The 17,763-nt window shown below is 44.6% G+C and overlaps 1 protein-coding gene across 1 annotated transcript in view; it reads right to left on the minus strand.

The window, feature by feature from the left end:
• Positions 1–17,763, minus strand: part of cacna1ha (calcium channel, voltage-dependent, T type, alpha 1H subunit a) — a 124,018-nt gene that overhangs the window by 10,598 nt on the left and 95,657 nt on the right. The window contains exons 21-34 of the mRNA XM_078284696.1: positions 17,291–17,668; positions 14,204–14,307; positions 13,787–13,910; positions 13,614–13,682; positions 12,933–13,117; positions 12,603–12,729; positions 12,261–12,386; positions 11,935–12,024; positions 10,025–10,238; positions 6,815–6,966; positions 6,513–6,622; positions 5,539–5,672; positions 5,377–5,447; positions 3,744–3,822 (exon numbers count right to left, since the gene is read on the minus strand). Of these exons, the coding sequence (XP_078140822.1) occupies positions 3,744–3,822; positions 5,377–5,447; positions 5,539–5,672; positions 6,513–6,622; positions 6,815–6,966; positions 10,025–10,238; positions 11,935–12,024; positions 12,261–12,386; positions 12,603–12,729; positions 12,933–13,117; positions 13,614–13,682; positions 13,787–13,910; positions 14,204–14,307; positions 17,291–17,668 (1,963 nt within the window). The remainder of the gene's footprint in view (positions 1–3,743; positions 3,823–5,376; positions 5,448–5,538; positions 5,673–6,512; positions 6,623–6,814; positions 6,967–10,024; positions 10,239–11,934; positions 12,025–12,260; positions 12,387–12,602; positions 12,730–12,932; positions 13,118–13,613; positions 13,683–13,786; positions 13,911–14,203; positions 14,308–17,290; positions 17,669–17,763) is intronic.

A 17,763-nucleotide genomic window follows, 5' to 3' on the forward strand; every position in this document is an offset into this window, starting at 1 on the left:
GCTGGTACAGGGATAAATGGAGAAAATGCACAGATTCGTCTTGGGATCCTCTCTTCTCTATCATTAATTCTCTGACGCTTCATTGGAAACACACTGAATTAAGTCAAAACAACAACAACAACAACAAAAATCAAATTTCCATGAAGATATTGTGGAATAGTTGCTCAGCCACGGGACCGGAGATCTTTTTTGCCGGGGCCGACCGCTGAACTATTTTGATCCGAACATCAAAGCGGCAGAACAGAACAGAAAGCACGTGCGCTGAACTTCACGTTCCTCCGCAGGGCGCTGGTCCCACGTCGGCTCGGCGAGTTGTTTACTTCCCCGACACTTGACTTATCCCTCTAACAGGCAGCCTAGATTATGCGAGGATACCGGTCTACCCAAAACAGTCCTCAAGAAGTCATTTCCTATAATGGCGTGAAGCAGTGCCTCTCTTTTTGCTGTTACAGAAAGACTGAAAGATAAATGCACCGACTAAGGTCAAGACAACAACGGTTAAAAAATCCAGTTTCCTTGGCAACAGTGTGAAAGTTGTGCAAATGTGGGATCAGCGCTGGGACTAGAATCCTTGTTGGTAAGACCAAACTGTTTCTTTTCAAGCCAAAAGCTTTACAGCAGAAACCAACGCAGTCCCCACCCAGATGACTCCCACATCACCTCATTAAGGTTCATTCCGCAGAAACGTGACTCGGCTCTTCTGATAGGCGGTCTAGACTACTAAGGCGTCTATAGCTGAATTTGAGAAGCCTTATAGTAGCTGCAGGAAACCTTCCTCTACCGCAGCTGTCCCAGAGGAGCTCTCTGCTGTTTTAGACCGCACAGTGTAACTGACTGTCATCTAATCCTGATTACTGCCTCGTGCAGTTCAGGGTCATTATATAGATTCAAGTCCCTGGGAAACCTTAATTCACTGACACAGCTACTGAGAAGGACTGAGAATTGAGCATTAAATATCCTTAGGAAACCACTGAGGACCTCAGACTTTAAATCTACACACATTATTATTATTATAGACCAGTGTTTTTATTTTTATATAATTTTTTCGCTCGGGTCAAATATTTTTACACTATTTTGTGTGACCCAAAACTGATTTTGCAGGCTAAACTGAAGGTTGATCGAGGACAGTCGTCCTTATTTATTTTTAGCTTAGGGTGTTTTTTTTTTCTGTCCCTATCTCTCTTATGCATTCAGAATAAATATAGCACCAGGGGTCACACAAACTTACAAATACACCTGGTTAATTTTCAGACTTGGTCCCTCTCAAAAATCCCCCAGAATGCCCAGGGGAACCTCTCCTACACGTCAGATCAATCTCTGGACCCATTGACATCCTGACAAGATGGAATGGCAAAATATATGGGAGACAGTGGACATTATTACTCTGATTGTCCTTACCTTTTCCCTTAAAATGGGATACATTTACTGTAACAACTTGTGACCATAAGCAGTGATATTTCAGGCCGATATTTGCCTTTTATTAAATTTCAGATCCAGTCAGTGTCATATGATGCAGGTTCCTCCCTGACCACAGCTACATAAAAACACTCTGTAAATGCTATTCCAGAGGCTTTTCTACCCTGTCAAGAAAATTCCAGGAGGAACACTGAATACTTGTCATATTTTAGGCCTAAAAATTGTCAAATTTAAAGATATTGAATACCGGCTATGGGGAAAATATCATCTATTGGCTCTTCGAATACAGAAATATTGGTATTGGGCTTCAAAAACCCATATCGGTCATCCGTTCCCCTTCATATCTCCCCTTGCCTATGACCTTCTCTTCTATCTCTCCAGCCTTCTGCAGAGTAAAGACTCCCAGAGTGCCAACATACAGTTTACTCTGTCCGGGTCTCCCAGGGGAATTTCAGAGCTTAGATCGCCTTCGCTCCGTTCAGAGGGCAAACGTACACAACGAAATCTTTTGAATGAGCTAATTAAGTCTGATGTTGCCATTTCGGCCAGATTTCATAGGTAAAGACGCTGTGAGAAGGCATCTGAGGGGAAGATTTTTACTCTGATTTTCCAAGTTTGTGGGACAGCTTAAGCGGGGCAAAATCTCATCAAAATCCTGTAGTGTGCACCCACTCTAAGTCAATAAGACAAAGCCGATCTTGCTGCTCGGATGAGTTTTGGGAACCCGGCCCGGAGCTATTAAGCTTTCACCCAACCTTCTCTCTGTAAACAAAGATCTTAAAAAGTCAAACTTACGTAACTAAGACTGCCTAGTTACTACGACTTTGACATCGTACGCTTGTCTAATTAATACTTATATCCTTGCAAAGAACCACATGCTATCTTAGGCTGATTATACCATATGGCAGGCTGCGTCTGAGGGTCACATTCATAGGCGTAATGTTCTCCCTATAGGCTGAATTTCTGTCGTCCTACTCGTCTTCTTCACCTCCTCAAATTCAGAACAGATCCCTATCCCACCACTCCGGCTCCTCCTGGTCTCCCTCATCCTCACCCTCATTCCCTACCTCCTCCTCCTCCTCCTCCTCCTCTTCCTACCACATGCACCTCCACACTGTAAATTCTCTCTCCTCCACCACCACCATCATTCCTGTCTCTTTTCCTACCAAGCAGCAGCCTCCCACTTATAAATTCATAGTAGTTTATAATATTCACATACTGCATGTATACAGTGTTTTACCAGAACACCCTCTCGGTCCCTGAAGAGCAGCACTCATCCTCTCTTCTTGTTTCTCCTCCAGCTCTACTTTTATCCTAGTGGTCAGCGCTCAGAAGCCTCTTGTTGGCGGCAAGGCTACTGAGAGTCAAGGCCTTTACTACTGTATAGCTGATGGGTGTGTGGAGCGCAGCGCTTTGAGCTGCTAACGCAAACCTCGGTTTGAACTCTATGGAAGCCCATTCCCCCCACTCAATAAAATAAAAAACGACTAAATTCTGACTTTATATCTCACAATTCTGACTTTATTTCTCAGAATTCTGACTTTATATCTCGGAATTCTGACTTTTTTTTTTCATGATTCTGAGTTTATATCTCAGAAAAAAAGTCAGAATTGTGAGATATAAAGTCAGAATTGTGAGAAAAAAAGTAAGAATTGTGAGAAAAAAAGTCAGAATTCCGAGATATAAACTCAGAATTTAGTCGTTTTTTATTTTATTGAGTGGCGGGAATGGGCTTCCATAGAATTCACTATCACCTTCTGATGAAAAAGTGAAGCTCCTTCACGAAAAAAACCTTTTATCCCACCTACACTAAACCGTATAGAAAAACAGCTAGATAGGGGAATGTGTTTCTTTTTTATGTAAAATAATCAAATTAAAAAACGGAACACAGACATTCCTCCCTTTTTCTAATGCCAAGAGCAGAAGGATAATGACGTTTCACCAAGAGCAACCGTTTCTTCATCACAGGAACTTTGTTCATTTTGTTCCCTCAGACGCCTTTTTGTTAATCCGCCTTGTTCTGTCGCGCCCTCAGAGAAAAAAAAGAGCAGGATGGAGCCGGCCTATTGAGGAAGCCGCATGCAAATGAGTGTGATCATGAGAATGTGATATTTCCCCGGCCTTTCTAATATGAAAGTGGTAGAGAGAGAAAGAGACGGGGGAGAGAGCCAGAGAGGAAATTTGCTAAAAATTCACAAGTCGTGACTGTGGTGGTAATGAGTGTATTCAAAGACCTTTTCTTCTGAAGCTTGTGGACGGCGGTGGTGTCTGCATGTGTGTGTACGTGCGTGAGTGTGTGTGTGTGTTCTCCCAGTAGTGCGACTGACCCAGTTTGCCGAAGAGCTCCACTCCCAGCGCAGCGTAGATGAAGAAGAGGAGCATGAAGAGCAGACCCAGATTCCCCACCTGGAAGCAATAGTTGTGTTAGATCTAACCAGACACCACAGTGTAAACCTCACCAAGTCAAAGCCGGTAGGATTGATTTTATTATATTTATTGCATTTGACCCTAATTTAACCGCACAGGATAAATAACCTATTTGCAAAAATGCCTGGCAGTTTGCTGCATGAGACAGATATGCTGTAAATACCGGGCCAAAACATATTCAAAATGGGCCTGATTCAAACTGCATCAAGTGCCACATACATCAAACTTGGACTGTTTGATGTATTCAAAACCTCGACTTCTTTATCCTTCCCATCAGTATGTTAGAGAAACAGGCCATGGACTTTTCACCTTTTCATGTCTTTCTACTGAAGCCTTGCACTGAAATACCATGCTCCTTTAATTCAATTTAATTTAGGATGACTGCACCCCAAGACTGAATTGGAAACTTGCCCTCGGGACATTGATTGGACAAAATCTTAAACAATTTGGGCTATTCTGCATTTCTGCCAGTAAGAAATCACTTCAAGATTTGATTTTTTTTATATAAAACATCAATGACGATTTAATGACAACTGCTTTCTACGCAACACACTGACAAACCGCTCTCCATCTGCATGGCCAAAGGGGAGTTCTGCAAAAAAGGCATCGGGAAAGCATCATGGGTAGACTTGTCACAGTCATGTCTGCATCACATACCAACTGACTCATCTGAATGTCCATGGTATTCTGTCTTTTCCTATTCCTGTCAATTTGCTCTTGTGCACTCAGTGCCCTGATGGTCACATGTGCACAGTCGATATCTGGAAAGCCGCAGCACAATGAAGCCTGTCATTGTTTGTGCGTCATTGCCTGTCAGTGTCTGGCCAGTATATATATCCATCGGTGCATCTGCTCATTGCCTTTAAGAACTGTGCCAGGCGGCGGGAAGCAGAGGCCGGAGATTTTCCGACAGTATCCGCGGACAGCCTTTGAAAGGAAGGAGAAGGCGCATGTAGCCTTGAGTAACGTCAGGGGGGGAATTCAGCTGTGATCCAGCCCCCGTCCATGCGGAAAGCTGGATGCACTGGCCGTCCGTTAAACTCAGCGCATTTGGAGGTTTCTTGGCATCCTCCATGCGCCCTGGCAGCACCGTCTCCTTTGATGCTCCATTAACAGCTGGAGCACATGACTGGGAGGATGCATCTTGATCGCTTAGGTGTGGAGAACTGTCAAATTTTTACCTTTCTAAATGTTCAGAGGCCAGTCAATAACGCTGTATAGCCGACACGTTTCTTCACGTTTTTGTGATTGCAATAAATCATATGCTATATAATGCATTTGATATTTACTAGTCTCATAAAACTGATTGGAGTGCTATATAGTGTAGGGTTTCAGGCATGTAAAGAAAGGCCTTGATTTACATATTCATCACCTAAAACTGTTGGAACTGGCAGAGTTGGGGCGTATGCATAAAAGAAAATGACTTTAGCACCACTGTGAAGTGCTTAAGTCAAGGTCTGAATCAGGCCCAGTGTGAACAAAAACTTCTTCTTCACTTTATATTCATATAAAAGATGAAATGTGTGTGTTTACCTGAGGCAGCGCCTGCATGACGGTGTCCAGCAGAGCTCTCATCCCAGTCGCCATCTTCAAAAGCTTCAGCACTGAGGAGAGAGAGACACAGGAGCGGTAAACAGCTAACTGTGTATTTATGTGTGTGTGTGTGTGTGTGTGTGTGTGCGTGCGTGCGTGTACCTCGTGCTATCCTGAGTACTCTCATGATCCTGATGATGGTGGGGTTGATGGGCAGCGCTGCGTTCATCTTCAGCTCCTCCAGGGTGATGCCCATGATGGACAGTGCCACGATCGCTAGGTCCAGCTGATTCCACCTAAACACACACACACACACACACACACACACACACAAGAACATAGGTAGAGTCAGCCTGAAGAAGCTGCTTAACATGTAGTTCATGACGGACTTCAATAAAGATGCTTTTTTGTATTGAATCCATAGTCCTGGACCTTGACTGTGCGGTTACAACCACATATATAGTTTTGATGACCTTGCAGTCTCCAGCACCTCTTGACCTATAGTATATACAGTGCACAAAGCCTTATCTTTATCTACACTACCAGTCAAAAGTTTGGACACACCTGATTGAATTGAATGTTTTTCATTCTCTTAAAGCCATTTGGATCTAAAGGCTTCTGCTTAAAAGCTTGAAATTAGTTTCTTAGACAAATATAAATAGTGAAGTTGATCCTATGTATGAATTTCTTTCCAAAGCCTTTGCCTTTCCATCAAGGCAAAGGGCGGCTACTTTAAAGAATCTAAAATATAAGAGAGTTTTGATTTGTTTAACACTTTTTTTGGTCACTGCAGAATTCCATTTGTGTTATTTCACAGTTTTGATGTCTTTACTATTATTCTAAAATGTGGAAAATAGTAAAAATAAAGAAAAATGTGTGTGTCAAAATTTTTGACTGGTAGTGTATGTCCAGTAGGTAAAAAAAGTTAACTTATTAACTGGATCCACTATATTTTAGAGATATATTGAATGAAAAACTTCAGGTAATGATTTTTTTTTTCCAAAATGGATATCTTGAATATAACTCTTCACATGAACATATAATAATTAAGAAATATTAACATCTAATTTTCTATTATGAACATATAATTAATAAATAATAATGTATTAGTTGTACAGCCTGTATTCGTGTGTTACCTGTCTTTGAAGAACCTGTGTATCCCGAACGCCACGAGCTTCAGCAGAGCCTCGACGACGAAGATGCAGGTGAAGACGTAGTTACAGTACTTCAGAACCTCCTCTAGGTACTGCACACACACACACACACACACACACACACACACAGAAACACACAAACTTATTTCATATCATGTCACTGACAAGATGCACATAGATCTTTTTGTGGTAATACTCAACTTTCCTGCCCTGTTGACTATAAATATAAAATAAAATATGTGTGTGTATGTGTGTGTGTGTGTGTGCGTGTGTGCGTGTGTTACCTGCGGCTGGTTGTAGTGCTCCATGCTCATGGTGCAGACGTTGATGCAGATGATGATGGTGATGAAGAGGTCCAGGTAGTGGCTGGTGCACAGCGTGTGGATGGACAGACGCAGCGGGGAGTAGTCCGCGTAGTAGGGCCTCTGCTGGGCCTCTGGAACACACACACACACACACACACACACAAACACACAGAGATATGGGGACATACGGGCATACACAGACAGGGAGAGACGAACACGTGACATTTAAACACAGACGGACACACAGAAGTGCGAGTGTGAATGGCTGCGGTCCAGATCTCAAACATGACATGTGTGGCATGTTCAAATGACGGCACAGAGAGGGTCACATGTGGATATGAGAGTCAGAGGCTGTATTATTCATAATATGTATTCGGGCCAGGGTCAGTTCACTGTCAGCTGAATGAAATCAAACGTAAACAGAAACTGCAGTTCATTTGCTCCAATGATAGAGCATTGATTTCCAATTATTTCTTAACAGGTTAGATATCACAACCTTTATTTTTTGTTGGGTTTTTTTCTTTAGTTGGAAGAAAATCCACTTCCTGGTTTAACTGTGAATAGAACCCGGCCCTGATGTGTAGGAGTGACTTCATGTACACTATGTGTTTGTCTGAATCTAACAGTATTCAAAAGTTGATATTTTTTGTCAGTTAAATGTCTTAAAAATTTGACAATTTTCATGCCAAAAAATACAAGGATTCAGTGTTTCCCTAATAATAATCTTCTTGTCAGGGTGGAAAAGCCTCTGAAACAGCTTTTAGAGCATCATGGGACACTAAAACTCTCCACTGAAACTCTAATGAAAGAAGACTAATGAGAGTTTTTTAGGTGGGTTGGCAGCATCTTAAGGCAAGGAAACACTGGAACACATTACTGCCTTTAAATGAAGAATTAATTTACGAAAAAACATTACTGAACATGTGCAAAGAAAAAGAAATTTCATGGTTTTATGTAGTGAGCAATATATCGGTCTAATCCTAATTCATGAACATACAGTATATTTTATACTTGGTGTGTGTGTGTGTGTGTGTGTGTGTGTGTGTGTGTGTGTGTGTGTGACCCTCCCGTGTGCTGTACACCATGCCCTGGTCTATAGCATGCCGACGTGCCCTCGATGTAAACATGACCGTCTATGGCTGGGAGGGGCTGCGCAGGGCAAGTTCAGCAACACAACCTTTCCATTTGTTTTCTTTTTATTATCTTTCCAATGAACGAAAAAATCAATGAATCTCTTTTTTAACAGTTAGGTTTCACGATTCATTTCACGGCTGTGATGCTGAACGCGCACCTGAGCAGCTGTCCTGTCCACTGACAACACTTAAAGTAATGTATTTATTTCATGTAAAAAAGCCTAAAACAGTTTCTTGCACCGATGTAACGACTGAAAAAGTAGCCAATGCTCGAACGGACTGTGTCCTTATGTAGCTGTGACATGCTTCTGCTCGTCGCTTTTCATCAACATCACTTACAATTGAAACATATTCATTGAGTAAAGACACGGTAGATACAAAATTTGAAGAACGATGACTATTTTTTACAGATTTCGAGCCTTTGCGCCTCAGTCTTTGTTTCCGTCTATTTACAGCTGAGCATCTCCAGCTTCTACTTTTGAAGTCCATGAACCAGTGGCCAACTGCTGTATCAGCAGTATCAGATAAAAAGCACAGGAACATGGAAGAATAACAGCCTTATTTTCAGATAAACAACCCTGCATTTTTTTGTACTTTTATCATGTGTTTGGAAAGGCTTTGATAGGCCTGGAGTCACAAACTTTCTCTACCTACAAACCATGTAAACCTTCAGTTGAGAGTTTTTCTTGGATCTCCACTTTCATCATGTCCGGAGAGATTACATTTGTCTCTTGAGTTTTTGCAGAGGAAGGGACAGAAGATGTGAGGAACAAGTGGCCAGTTTTAAACTATTGGGACCCATTATAACTACAAGCTGGAAAACTACTGCCTTACTTACTGTGTCATCAATGTGTGTTGGATAGTTGCATATGATTTTGAATTGTGGCAAAAGTGTGCGGTACTTGCCAACTCTGCCATGTTTCTGAGTCTGCCAGTCAAAGCATGTGCATCTATTTTCTATCAGTATTTTTCATTTTCTTTTTATGGCTCAAAACATCTCTGCAATACAGGTATTATTCATTCCCAACACTTATATTTTCTCATTTTGATGTTTTTGGGAGTGCCAGCATGCGCTTGCATCTTCTACAAATAATAATCTTTTTCTTTCGTTGGACTTAACACACAGCAAAACATATCAACTCTTAACTTTTTTTTTTTTTTCTTTACCCACAACGTATGTGGGTCTAGCAGCCAAGGTGCCTGCTGCTATGTTTCTGAGTCTGCCAGTCAAAGCATGTTTACAGGTAATGTCCTCTTACCACCCGTGTCGAGAGACGCCTCAGGGGCCGGGGGGGGGGTGGGGGTTGCACATGCACTCTGGGGTGAGGGGGGGTGGGGGTGGGGAGCAGGAGCATTCTCATTCAACGGACCCAAATTTTACGAGTAAAATTTCCCCGAGACTTCATTCAAAGAAGCATCCAAACTCGAGGCGTTTCACATGCAGAAGGTTCCTCTTCAGAATTGTTGATCCTTTCTTTTATGGATTTCTTTTTTCTTTTTTTCTGTCTTTGGGGCGGTAATAAAAACAGGATTTGATATTGGAGATGTAATTGAGAATTAGGATGAAAGCATTTTCATTAGTCTAAATGGAGACCGATGGATACTGCATTTTTACTCTTGCAAATTTCTTTTTAGTGGTGCTCGGTCTATTTTTTAAGCCTAAAGAGTGAGTGTACAACCTTAGATTAGGTTCACACAGACTTACAGTGATTGGTTAGTAAGTGGGTGGTTAATTGGGCAGGGCCTGGTTTCCCATGCAGTGTTTTTTTTTTTTTTTTTTTGGGGGGGGGGGGGGGGTTTGGGGTTGGGGGGCGGGCTGCAGTCATGCAGGTACATGCGTCAGACTGGCGTAGCCCACGCCTTATACCAGTGATCAACCACTGTTTGCGTGAGCTAGCCAGTCTCTCTCTCTCTCTCTCTTTCTAACTCTCCCTCTTGCTTCATATGTCTCATCCTCTTTCCCTTTTTCTCTCTCTCTCTGTCATTCATTCACTCTCTCTCGTCTTTTTGTTCAGGCTCTGAAAGCAGGCAGTGCTCAGAAAAATAGACTACCGACCAGCCCCTCCATTCTCCTTACTCCTGCGCTTTTTCTCCATCATTTTGAGCCTCTTCTCCTCCCGCAGGCGCGCCTCCTCCTCCTCCTGGTCCTGCCGGCACTTGTGGAAGTTCTCCACCACCACACCCACGAACATGTTGAGGACGAAGAAGCTGACGATGAGCAGGAAGGAGATGAAGTAGAGCAGCATCCAGGGGTTGTGGTTCCGCACCGGCTGGGGGAGGTGGAGAGGGAGAGGAGAGGAGAGGAGAGGAGAGGAGAGGAGAAAGAAGAGGACAGGGGAGGAGAGGAGGGGAGGGGAGGGGAGGAGAGGAGAAAGAAGAGGACAGGGGAGGAGAGGAGAGGAGGGGAGGGGAGGAGAGGAGAAGAGAGGAGAGGAGAGAAGAGGAGAAAAGAGAGGAGAAGAGGAGAGGAGAGGAGGGGGGGAGGAGAAAGGAGAGGACAGAGGAGGAGAGGAGAGGAGAGGAGGGGGGGAGGAGAGGAGAAGAGAGGAGAGGAGAGAAGAGGAGAAAAGAGAGGAGAAGAGGAGAGGAGAGGAGGAGAGGACAGAAGAGAAGAGAAGAGGAGAGGAGAGAAGAGGAGAGAAGAGAACAGGAGAGGAGAGAAGAGAAGGGAAGAGATGGGAAGAGAAGAGAAGAGGAGAGAGGAGGAGAGGAGAGGAGAGAAGAGAGGAGAAGAGAAGAGGAGATAAGAGGAGAGAAAAGGAGAAGAAATGAGAGGAGAGAGGAGATAAGAGGAGAGAAAAGGACGAGAAATGAGAGGAGAGGAGAGAAGAGAACAAAAGAGAAGAGAAGAGAAGAAAAGAAAAGAGAAGAGAAGAAAAGAGAAGAGAAGAGAAGAGAAGAGAAGAGAAGAGAAGAGAAGAGAAGAGAGGAGAGGAGAGGATATGCTTCATTGACAATTGAGACAGATGTTGCAGTTGACTGTGTCAGCACTGTCCCAGGGGCATTTTCTGCAGAAATGGACACAATTTTTAAATTCAGAATGTTTAATGCTTATGATTAAAGCTCATTTGTGGGCAAATGCTCCAAGGTGTGCATGAGGATAACTGTGTGCTGAACTGTGTGTTTCCAGCGAAATCCTTCCCCGGATAATAACGGTTTTAAAAATGTTCTGAACAAACCTTCTGAAAGTCCACAAAGCTCAGCTTCTCCATTTCACTGTCAGTGCAGCCGCTCCAGGTTTCGTCTCTTGATGATATCACCGATTAAAGTCTTAATCCTTTGGTTTCTAGCATTGTGAGCGGATTTCTCTTGTTGTAGCAAATATTGATTGAACTGTCTGCGATTACGGGATTAACGTCCTATTAATGATTTCCCGAAGACCATCAGCCCCGGGGCTCTGGTTAACAGTCTGAGCTCGAGTCAGAACTCTGCAGGAGTGTGTGTGTGTGTGTGTGAGTGTGTGCTATGAAGTTGGATTTCCACCATTATACTACCAGTACCTGCAAGGCCTACCTGGAGCATCTGACAAGTTACACATCACATATCGCTGTTGTCGTGTGAAAACCTTGTAAATCCTATTTTGGTGATTTTCATGTTTTCACCTCAATTAAAGGATTACATGCTCCTCTATGGGTTGAGAAAATCCTCAGACTTCTTGCTGTTTTTTCTTAGTTTTTCTTAGCTCTTAGTTTTCACCCGACAGCGACAATACGTTCATGCATTTACGTGTTAGAGGACATAGTTATCTGACGCCTGTGCATGTAAACGCCTGCTGACAAGATTCAGCACCACGGACAGCGCTCTATGCTGCTGCTGCTGCTCAAAGCTCACTGAACCTCGAGTGTGTTCGACAATTCTGGTATTGAGCCTGGGGTGAGGAGCGTTTGTTTCGAAGCAGGTGTTTACACAGGCAGTTGTCAGAGGTTTCTAAGGAGATAGAACTCAAAGTGGATCAGGCGTCGTTACCTGTTGGTCCACTCCCACAGCGTCCAGCCCATCGTACATGATGTTGACCCAGCCGTCCTTGCAGGACAGCACGAACAGCGACATCAGAGCCTGGATGGGAGACACACAGTTAATTGTAAGTCATCACACAGGCAGCTCCGACTCTGCCTTCTCATTGGCCAAGGGAAAATTCTACAGTAAGCTAGTTAATTATGTTTTTGGAGGTTGTGTTTGAGAAGTAAGAAATCAAAATGATAATCTGGCCCTTCCTCCTCACAAATTCTTCTTTCTCCCCCTCCCTCCTCCTCTTTCTCTTCCTTTCTCACCCTCGGTCCGTTAGTCCTTACCTGTCCCAGGTTGTCGAAGTTGTACTTCCGTCGTATCCAGCGGTAGTTGGCCTGCAGGCAGTCGGACTTGTTGGTGACATTTCTGGTGTCGACGCCTTCACAGTGGTAGAACTTCCCTTTGAACAACTGCAGAGAGAGAGAGAGAGAGAGAGAGAGAGAGAGAGAGAGAGAGAGAGAGAAGCTTCCACTTGAACAGATGGGAACCACAGCAAACCCAGTGTGGATTATATTGGAATAGTATGTATTTTTTTCTGACAGTAGCTCAGTTCAAGGAGATAAGTTCTTCTGATGTGTGTGTGTGTGATGTGTGTGTGTGCGTGTGTGTGTGTGCGCGCAAGCTACCTGCACCCCCAGGATGCCAAAGACGATGAAGAAGGCGCAGCAGATGAGGACGATGTTCCCGATGGGTCTGAGAGAGGTGATGAGAGTCTCCACCACCAGCTTCAACCCCGGGGCTCGACTGATCACCCTGCGACACACACACACACACACACACACACACATACACACACACACACACACAGATGTCACCATTCCAGCAAACATATTAAGTGCCTAGAGACACATACACAACTGGCAGAAACATACAGTATATGCAGTAAAGTAGGATGCTTATAGACATGCATTTACACAGACACACACACCCACACACACACACACACACACACATACCGGAGTGGCCTTAGTGTGCGTAGCAGGCGCAGGACTCTGAGGATGCCCAGGATCCTGTTTCCGCCAGTGGAGGCCAGAGAGACCAGGATGTCGACCAGAGACACAAACACCAGCAGACCGTCCAGAACGTTCCAGCTGGACTGGAGGTAGCTCTGCTTCCCCCAGCAGAAACCCAGAGCCACCACCTGGGTGACAAGACAGAAAAAGAAAGAGAAAGAGAAAGAAGCATTACCTCAGCTGAAACCCTGAGCTCCAACTTGGGTGTTAAGATAGAGAAATATTGATCCAAAATGACAACAATGCTAGAGAATCATTAAGCTTTACCCCAGCAGAATATATGGGATAGATGCTACAACCTGGATATAATCATAGAAAATCATGCATTCAGAGTGTTAAACTAAGGTTGGTTGTTGGAGGTGTATTTTCTCTTTGTGTGGTTTCCCCGTTGTACCGTTTTCATTTGTTTGTTTTTCGCTGAGATGTTCTCATAAACCCCTCGGGGCTTTTAATCTCACCTGCACAATGTTTTCTGTGTTTATCTCTTTGTGACTAAACACAGTGTTTTATGTGTCTTATCACTAAACTAAACTATGTCATAACGCCTTCCATCAGAGATCATGGAATCAGGCCCACGGCAGATAGATAACAACTGGAAAAGAGAAGAAGAAAGATGATGTTTACCTTAACAGTCATCTCGGCCAGGAAGATCACGGTGAAGACGTAGTTGGACACGCTCAGGAACACTCGCTCCTAAAGGGACAGGGAAAGATTCATTTTTTACCTTTAGTTTCACTGTTGATCTCAAGAGTAATTGTGTGTGTGTGTGTGTGCACGTGTGTGTGTGTGTGTCTCACCGTGCTGTGAGGCTGTATATCCGGTCTCTCCAGAGCGATGGTGATGCAGTTGAGGAAGATGAAGACCAGAACCACGTGGTCGAACATCTTGTGAGAGATCATACCTTGGCACCACACACGGAACCTAAGCACGCACACACACACACACACACACACACACACACGCGTCAATAAAATGTCCTTGCTTAGTTAAACGTATTGACCAAACAATTAGCAGCCAGAAAGCAGTAAAAGGAAGAAAAATGAGAGGACAGAAGCAGGGAACCGAGGAAATTAAAGAAAGAAAGGACAAGCAAAGGGGAGGGAAGAGGATTAAGGAGTGAGAAAGCAACACCAAATGACACCAGAAACACAGAGACTAATATTGACAGTGTGTGTATGTGTGTGTGTGTGTGTGTGTGTGTGTGTGAGACCCACGGGCTCTCTGGAGAGAACATGTAGAGGGCCCACTCCTCGTGCTCTTGGCACCAGCGGGGCTTCTTGTTAAGGAGCTCCTTCTTGACCCGGAGCCACAAAGAAGTCTGCGGGGGGTCAGAGGTCAGAGGTCAGCACACACAGCAACAACAACAGTAACAACTTCATCATATGACTGTGCATCTGCGTAACTTCACAGTCAAAGAACCCATTGAAAACAGCAGAAGGTGTGGTTGATGCCACATGGGGAATTCGCACGCCCCTCTCATCAATTACACCACCAGATAATGCATTTAAAAAAAACAATGGATTGTTTAAACTCAGCCAACAGAGAGTTCCCACTGTATTGCTTGTGTTAGCCTTTTCGCATTTAAATCTATGGGGGCACAATAAACAAGTGTTTTCTTGCATACGTAGAGATGGAGATAATTGGACCATAACAGGCAGACTCCCAACTTAGCTACAGTCCATGAGCTCAAAAGCAAGTGTCGTGAAACTCATTAAAGTTTGTAATAAAACAAACAGTAGAAAGCTTAGGTGCACAGCTTCTCTACCTCCGGATTCTAATTAAAAACAGCCCTAAGTTAAGTCTTTCAGACACTGCTCATTTGGCGGAATGCCGCCTGTGAGAGTGTGTGTGTGTGTATAGGCATGTCCGTGTGTGTGTGTGTGTGTGTAAACCGGTGCCACTGACGATTCAGAACCTGCTGCTCAGATACCCTTGGCGTTGAAAGCGATAATCCCTCGCACACACACAGAAACACGTGTATACGCGCGTAAACACAACACGGCTGGCGCTCGTGTGTGCACACTCGCGTGCGCACACGCAAACACACACGGCCGTAACATGCACACACACTGGCGGGGGCCCGGCGTTAAGCCTCCCATATTCACTGCGTCCAGGGAGAGGCCTCTTGTTTCGCTGAATTTCACGGCTTTGTAAACTCAATTTGGAGCCACTGATACCGTTAGCACTGTCGCAACAGAGGTCATCCAAAACCACCAGGGGGATCATGCCTCTCTCCAACACACACACACACACACACACACACACACACACACACACACACACACACAGACGCACAGGCACGCTCACAGTACGTACACAAGTTGTTTTGGACCCATTGAGAAAACAATTACTGCCAAAGCCAATCAATTACAGCATGACAATTAATGTCCCTGCAGGCCTTTGCATTGTGAACACACACACACACACACACACACACACACACACACACACACACACACACTCTCACACACAATAATACCTCAGAAAAAGTGAGAGAGACACAGAGAACAAAGGAGAAATAGGTAGGTAGACGGGGAGAGGAGAGAAAGGGGGATGCAGAGAGAGAAACAGAAATAGAAGGGGTAAAGAGACAGAGAGGGCCGATTAAGGGATCATTTGCATAAGAGGGCGAATGAGTGTAGAAACAGATAGAGGCTCAAGCTATTCAGCAAAGCTGTCACTGGGTCCTGGGACAAAGACGAGCACACGCTCCCCACCTCCCTCAATTTCCTGCTCATTTCAGAGGCCTGTGCACATAATTGGAAAACAAGCCACCGTGCAAATGAAAGGCTGATGGAACATGCCATCGCCACTCTAAATTGATGAAGAGGAGGTTTGCTAAAGGCTAGGGGTGTCCCTGAAAAACTGACGATTCAATGTATCGATCGAAAGACCCCGAAGACACTGATCGTAGTGGAATCATCAGAGTAAACGCAAATTGATGTAGAAAGTATTTGCCATAAACAAGCGCTGTTGGAAAGCAGCTGGCAGCAGCCGTGTCAGCACGGTCGGGAATGACTTTAAAGTGGGGAGGGAAAGCAGTCAAACAGCTAATTGTGCTGCGTTGGGAGGGGTGACAGCAGCAGAGCCAATTACAATACTACTAATTTAATCGGGCACTTGAAGAAACACCATTTGAAGGAGTACAACGAGTTTCTAGTACAAGTCTCCAACGAGGCAGCAAACATTAGAGGATGAAAAACACAGATGAATTACCTCACGACAGCGAGGTAAAACAAAAACAAGAGAGGATTATTATTGAATTTCTTGCACCGGATGACCAGCCTGTCTTCGTGGTGGGAAATGTAGCTTTGGCCGTTTAATGGAGCGACTCAGACACTGCTCTCCCGCTACTGTACAACAAGGTATGTGAGCAGCTTTGAACACCTTTTGGTTTGAAAGATGTGACCGCAATTAATCATTACAGACATTTGGAGTTCAGACACTTCAATTTAAGAATGAAAATGCCTAGATTAAAAAAAAATCCACTTGGTCAACCATGACAAATCTTAGTTGGGGACACCCCTACTAAAGACATTACCTGTGTGCTGTATACACACAGATAAACAGTCTTTTTCTCTTACTTTCTGATTTTCTTTCTCTGTCTTTGTTGTTTTATCTACAATATTTCTCTCTCTCACTCTGTTCAAGGTTCTCAAACGTTTTTAACTTCATCACCAAGCACTCTACCTTTAGTTTCAGACCCACATCTGAGAAAAGTTTGGCCAAAGACATACATCTGAAACAATGCTTACCATTTTTAGATTTTGTTTGGTGCATTGTATTTTGCTATCTATAAGCGAAATTTTATCAGCAAAAGGGTGGAACATAAGGTTGACGACACACTAGAAGATTTAAATACTCAGACAGCCAGACTCGGCTTGCTACGCCTCACCTCACCCCACCTATAAACTCTACTCTCATTGGCTATTGTCGGTCTGCACTCTTGGGATGAATCTGGACTTGCTCAGAACCCTGAAGATGCCAAGTCATAAATATCAAACATGCTTGATCATATGTGATCAGTCTGTGAGTTGATTGGGATGGAATGGGATGGGAAGATTGAATCTGTAAAACTCCTCACACTAACAGATAATCCTTGCTGACCATTGGTTTTGACAAAGCCTCGGGTCGGGATTTTCCCTTTGATTGTCAAGATGGGCAAATTTGACGTGAATTGGTCCGATAATCCTGTAGTGTGTCCTCTGCCTACAATCACTCTCTAAACAGCATATCTCACTGGGCTAACTAGTGACTACACTGTACTTGGGACCTCTTAGAAACTGCTCAAAGACACTTACATCATCCTCCAGGTCGTCCTCCGGCGAGGAGTCTTCCTTGGGGTCCGAGTTCACGTTGGGGTCGTAGGTCAGGGTCCTCCCGTTGCAGTCGCCGTACTCCGCTATTATGGACGGGCAGAGAGTGGACGCCTGCAGCAGCTCCAGGGACCCCGGCCGCAGCTTGCCGCCTCCCCCGACCCCCGCCTCCCCCTCGTCCTCCCCGCCGTCGTCCTCCTCTCCCCCCTCCCCGGACAGCAGGCTCTCCCTCTCTCCGCTGGTGTCTCGCCGCTTGAGGCTCGGCGCCCGGCCCAGGCTGTTCCAGCTGGAGCGGCGGCTCCCCCACGAGCTGCCGGAGCCGCGTGGGGGGAGAGGGGAGCGCCGGCCGGGACTCGAATGGCACTGGACAGATAGGAAATACGAGTGAGAGTGTGTGTGTGTGTGTGTGTGACTCTATATCTCCTCTATCAACCTTTAAAGAAAAACCAGAGGGTAGA

The sequence above is a fragment of the Centroberyx gerrardi genome, chromosome 7 (assembly GCF_048128805.1).
Source record: "Centroberyx gerrardi isolate f3 chromosome 7, fCenGer3.hap1.cur.20231027, whole genome shotgun sequence".
In the NCBI taxonomy this organism is placed as follows: Eukaryota; Metazoa; Chordata; class Actinopteri; order Beryciformes; family Berycidae; genus Centroberyx; species Centroberyx gerrardi.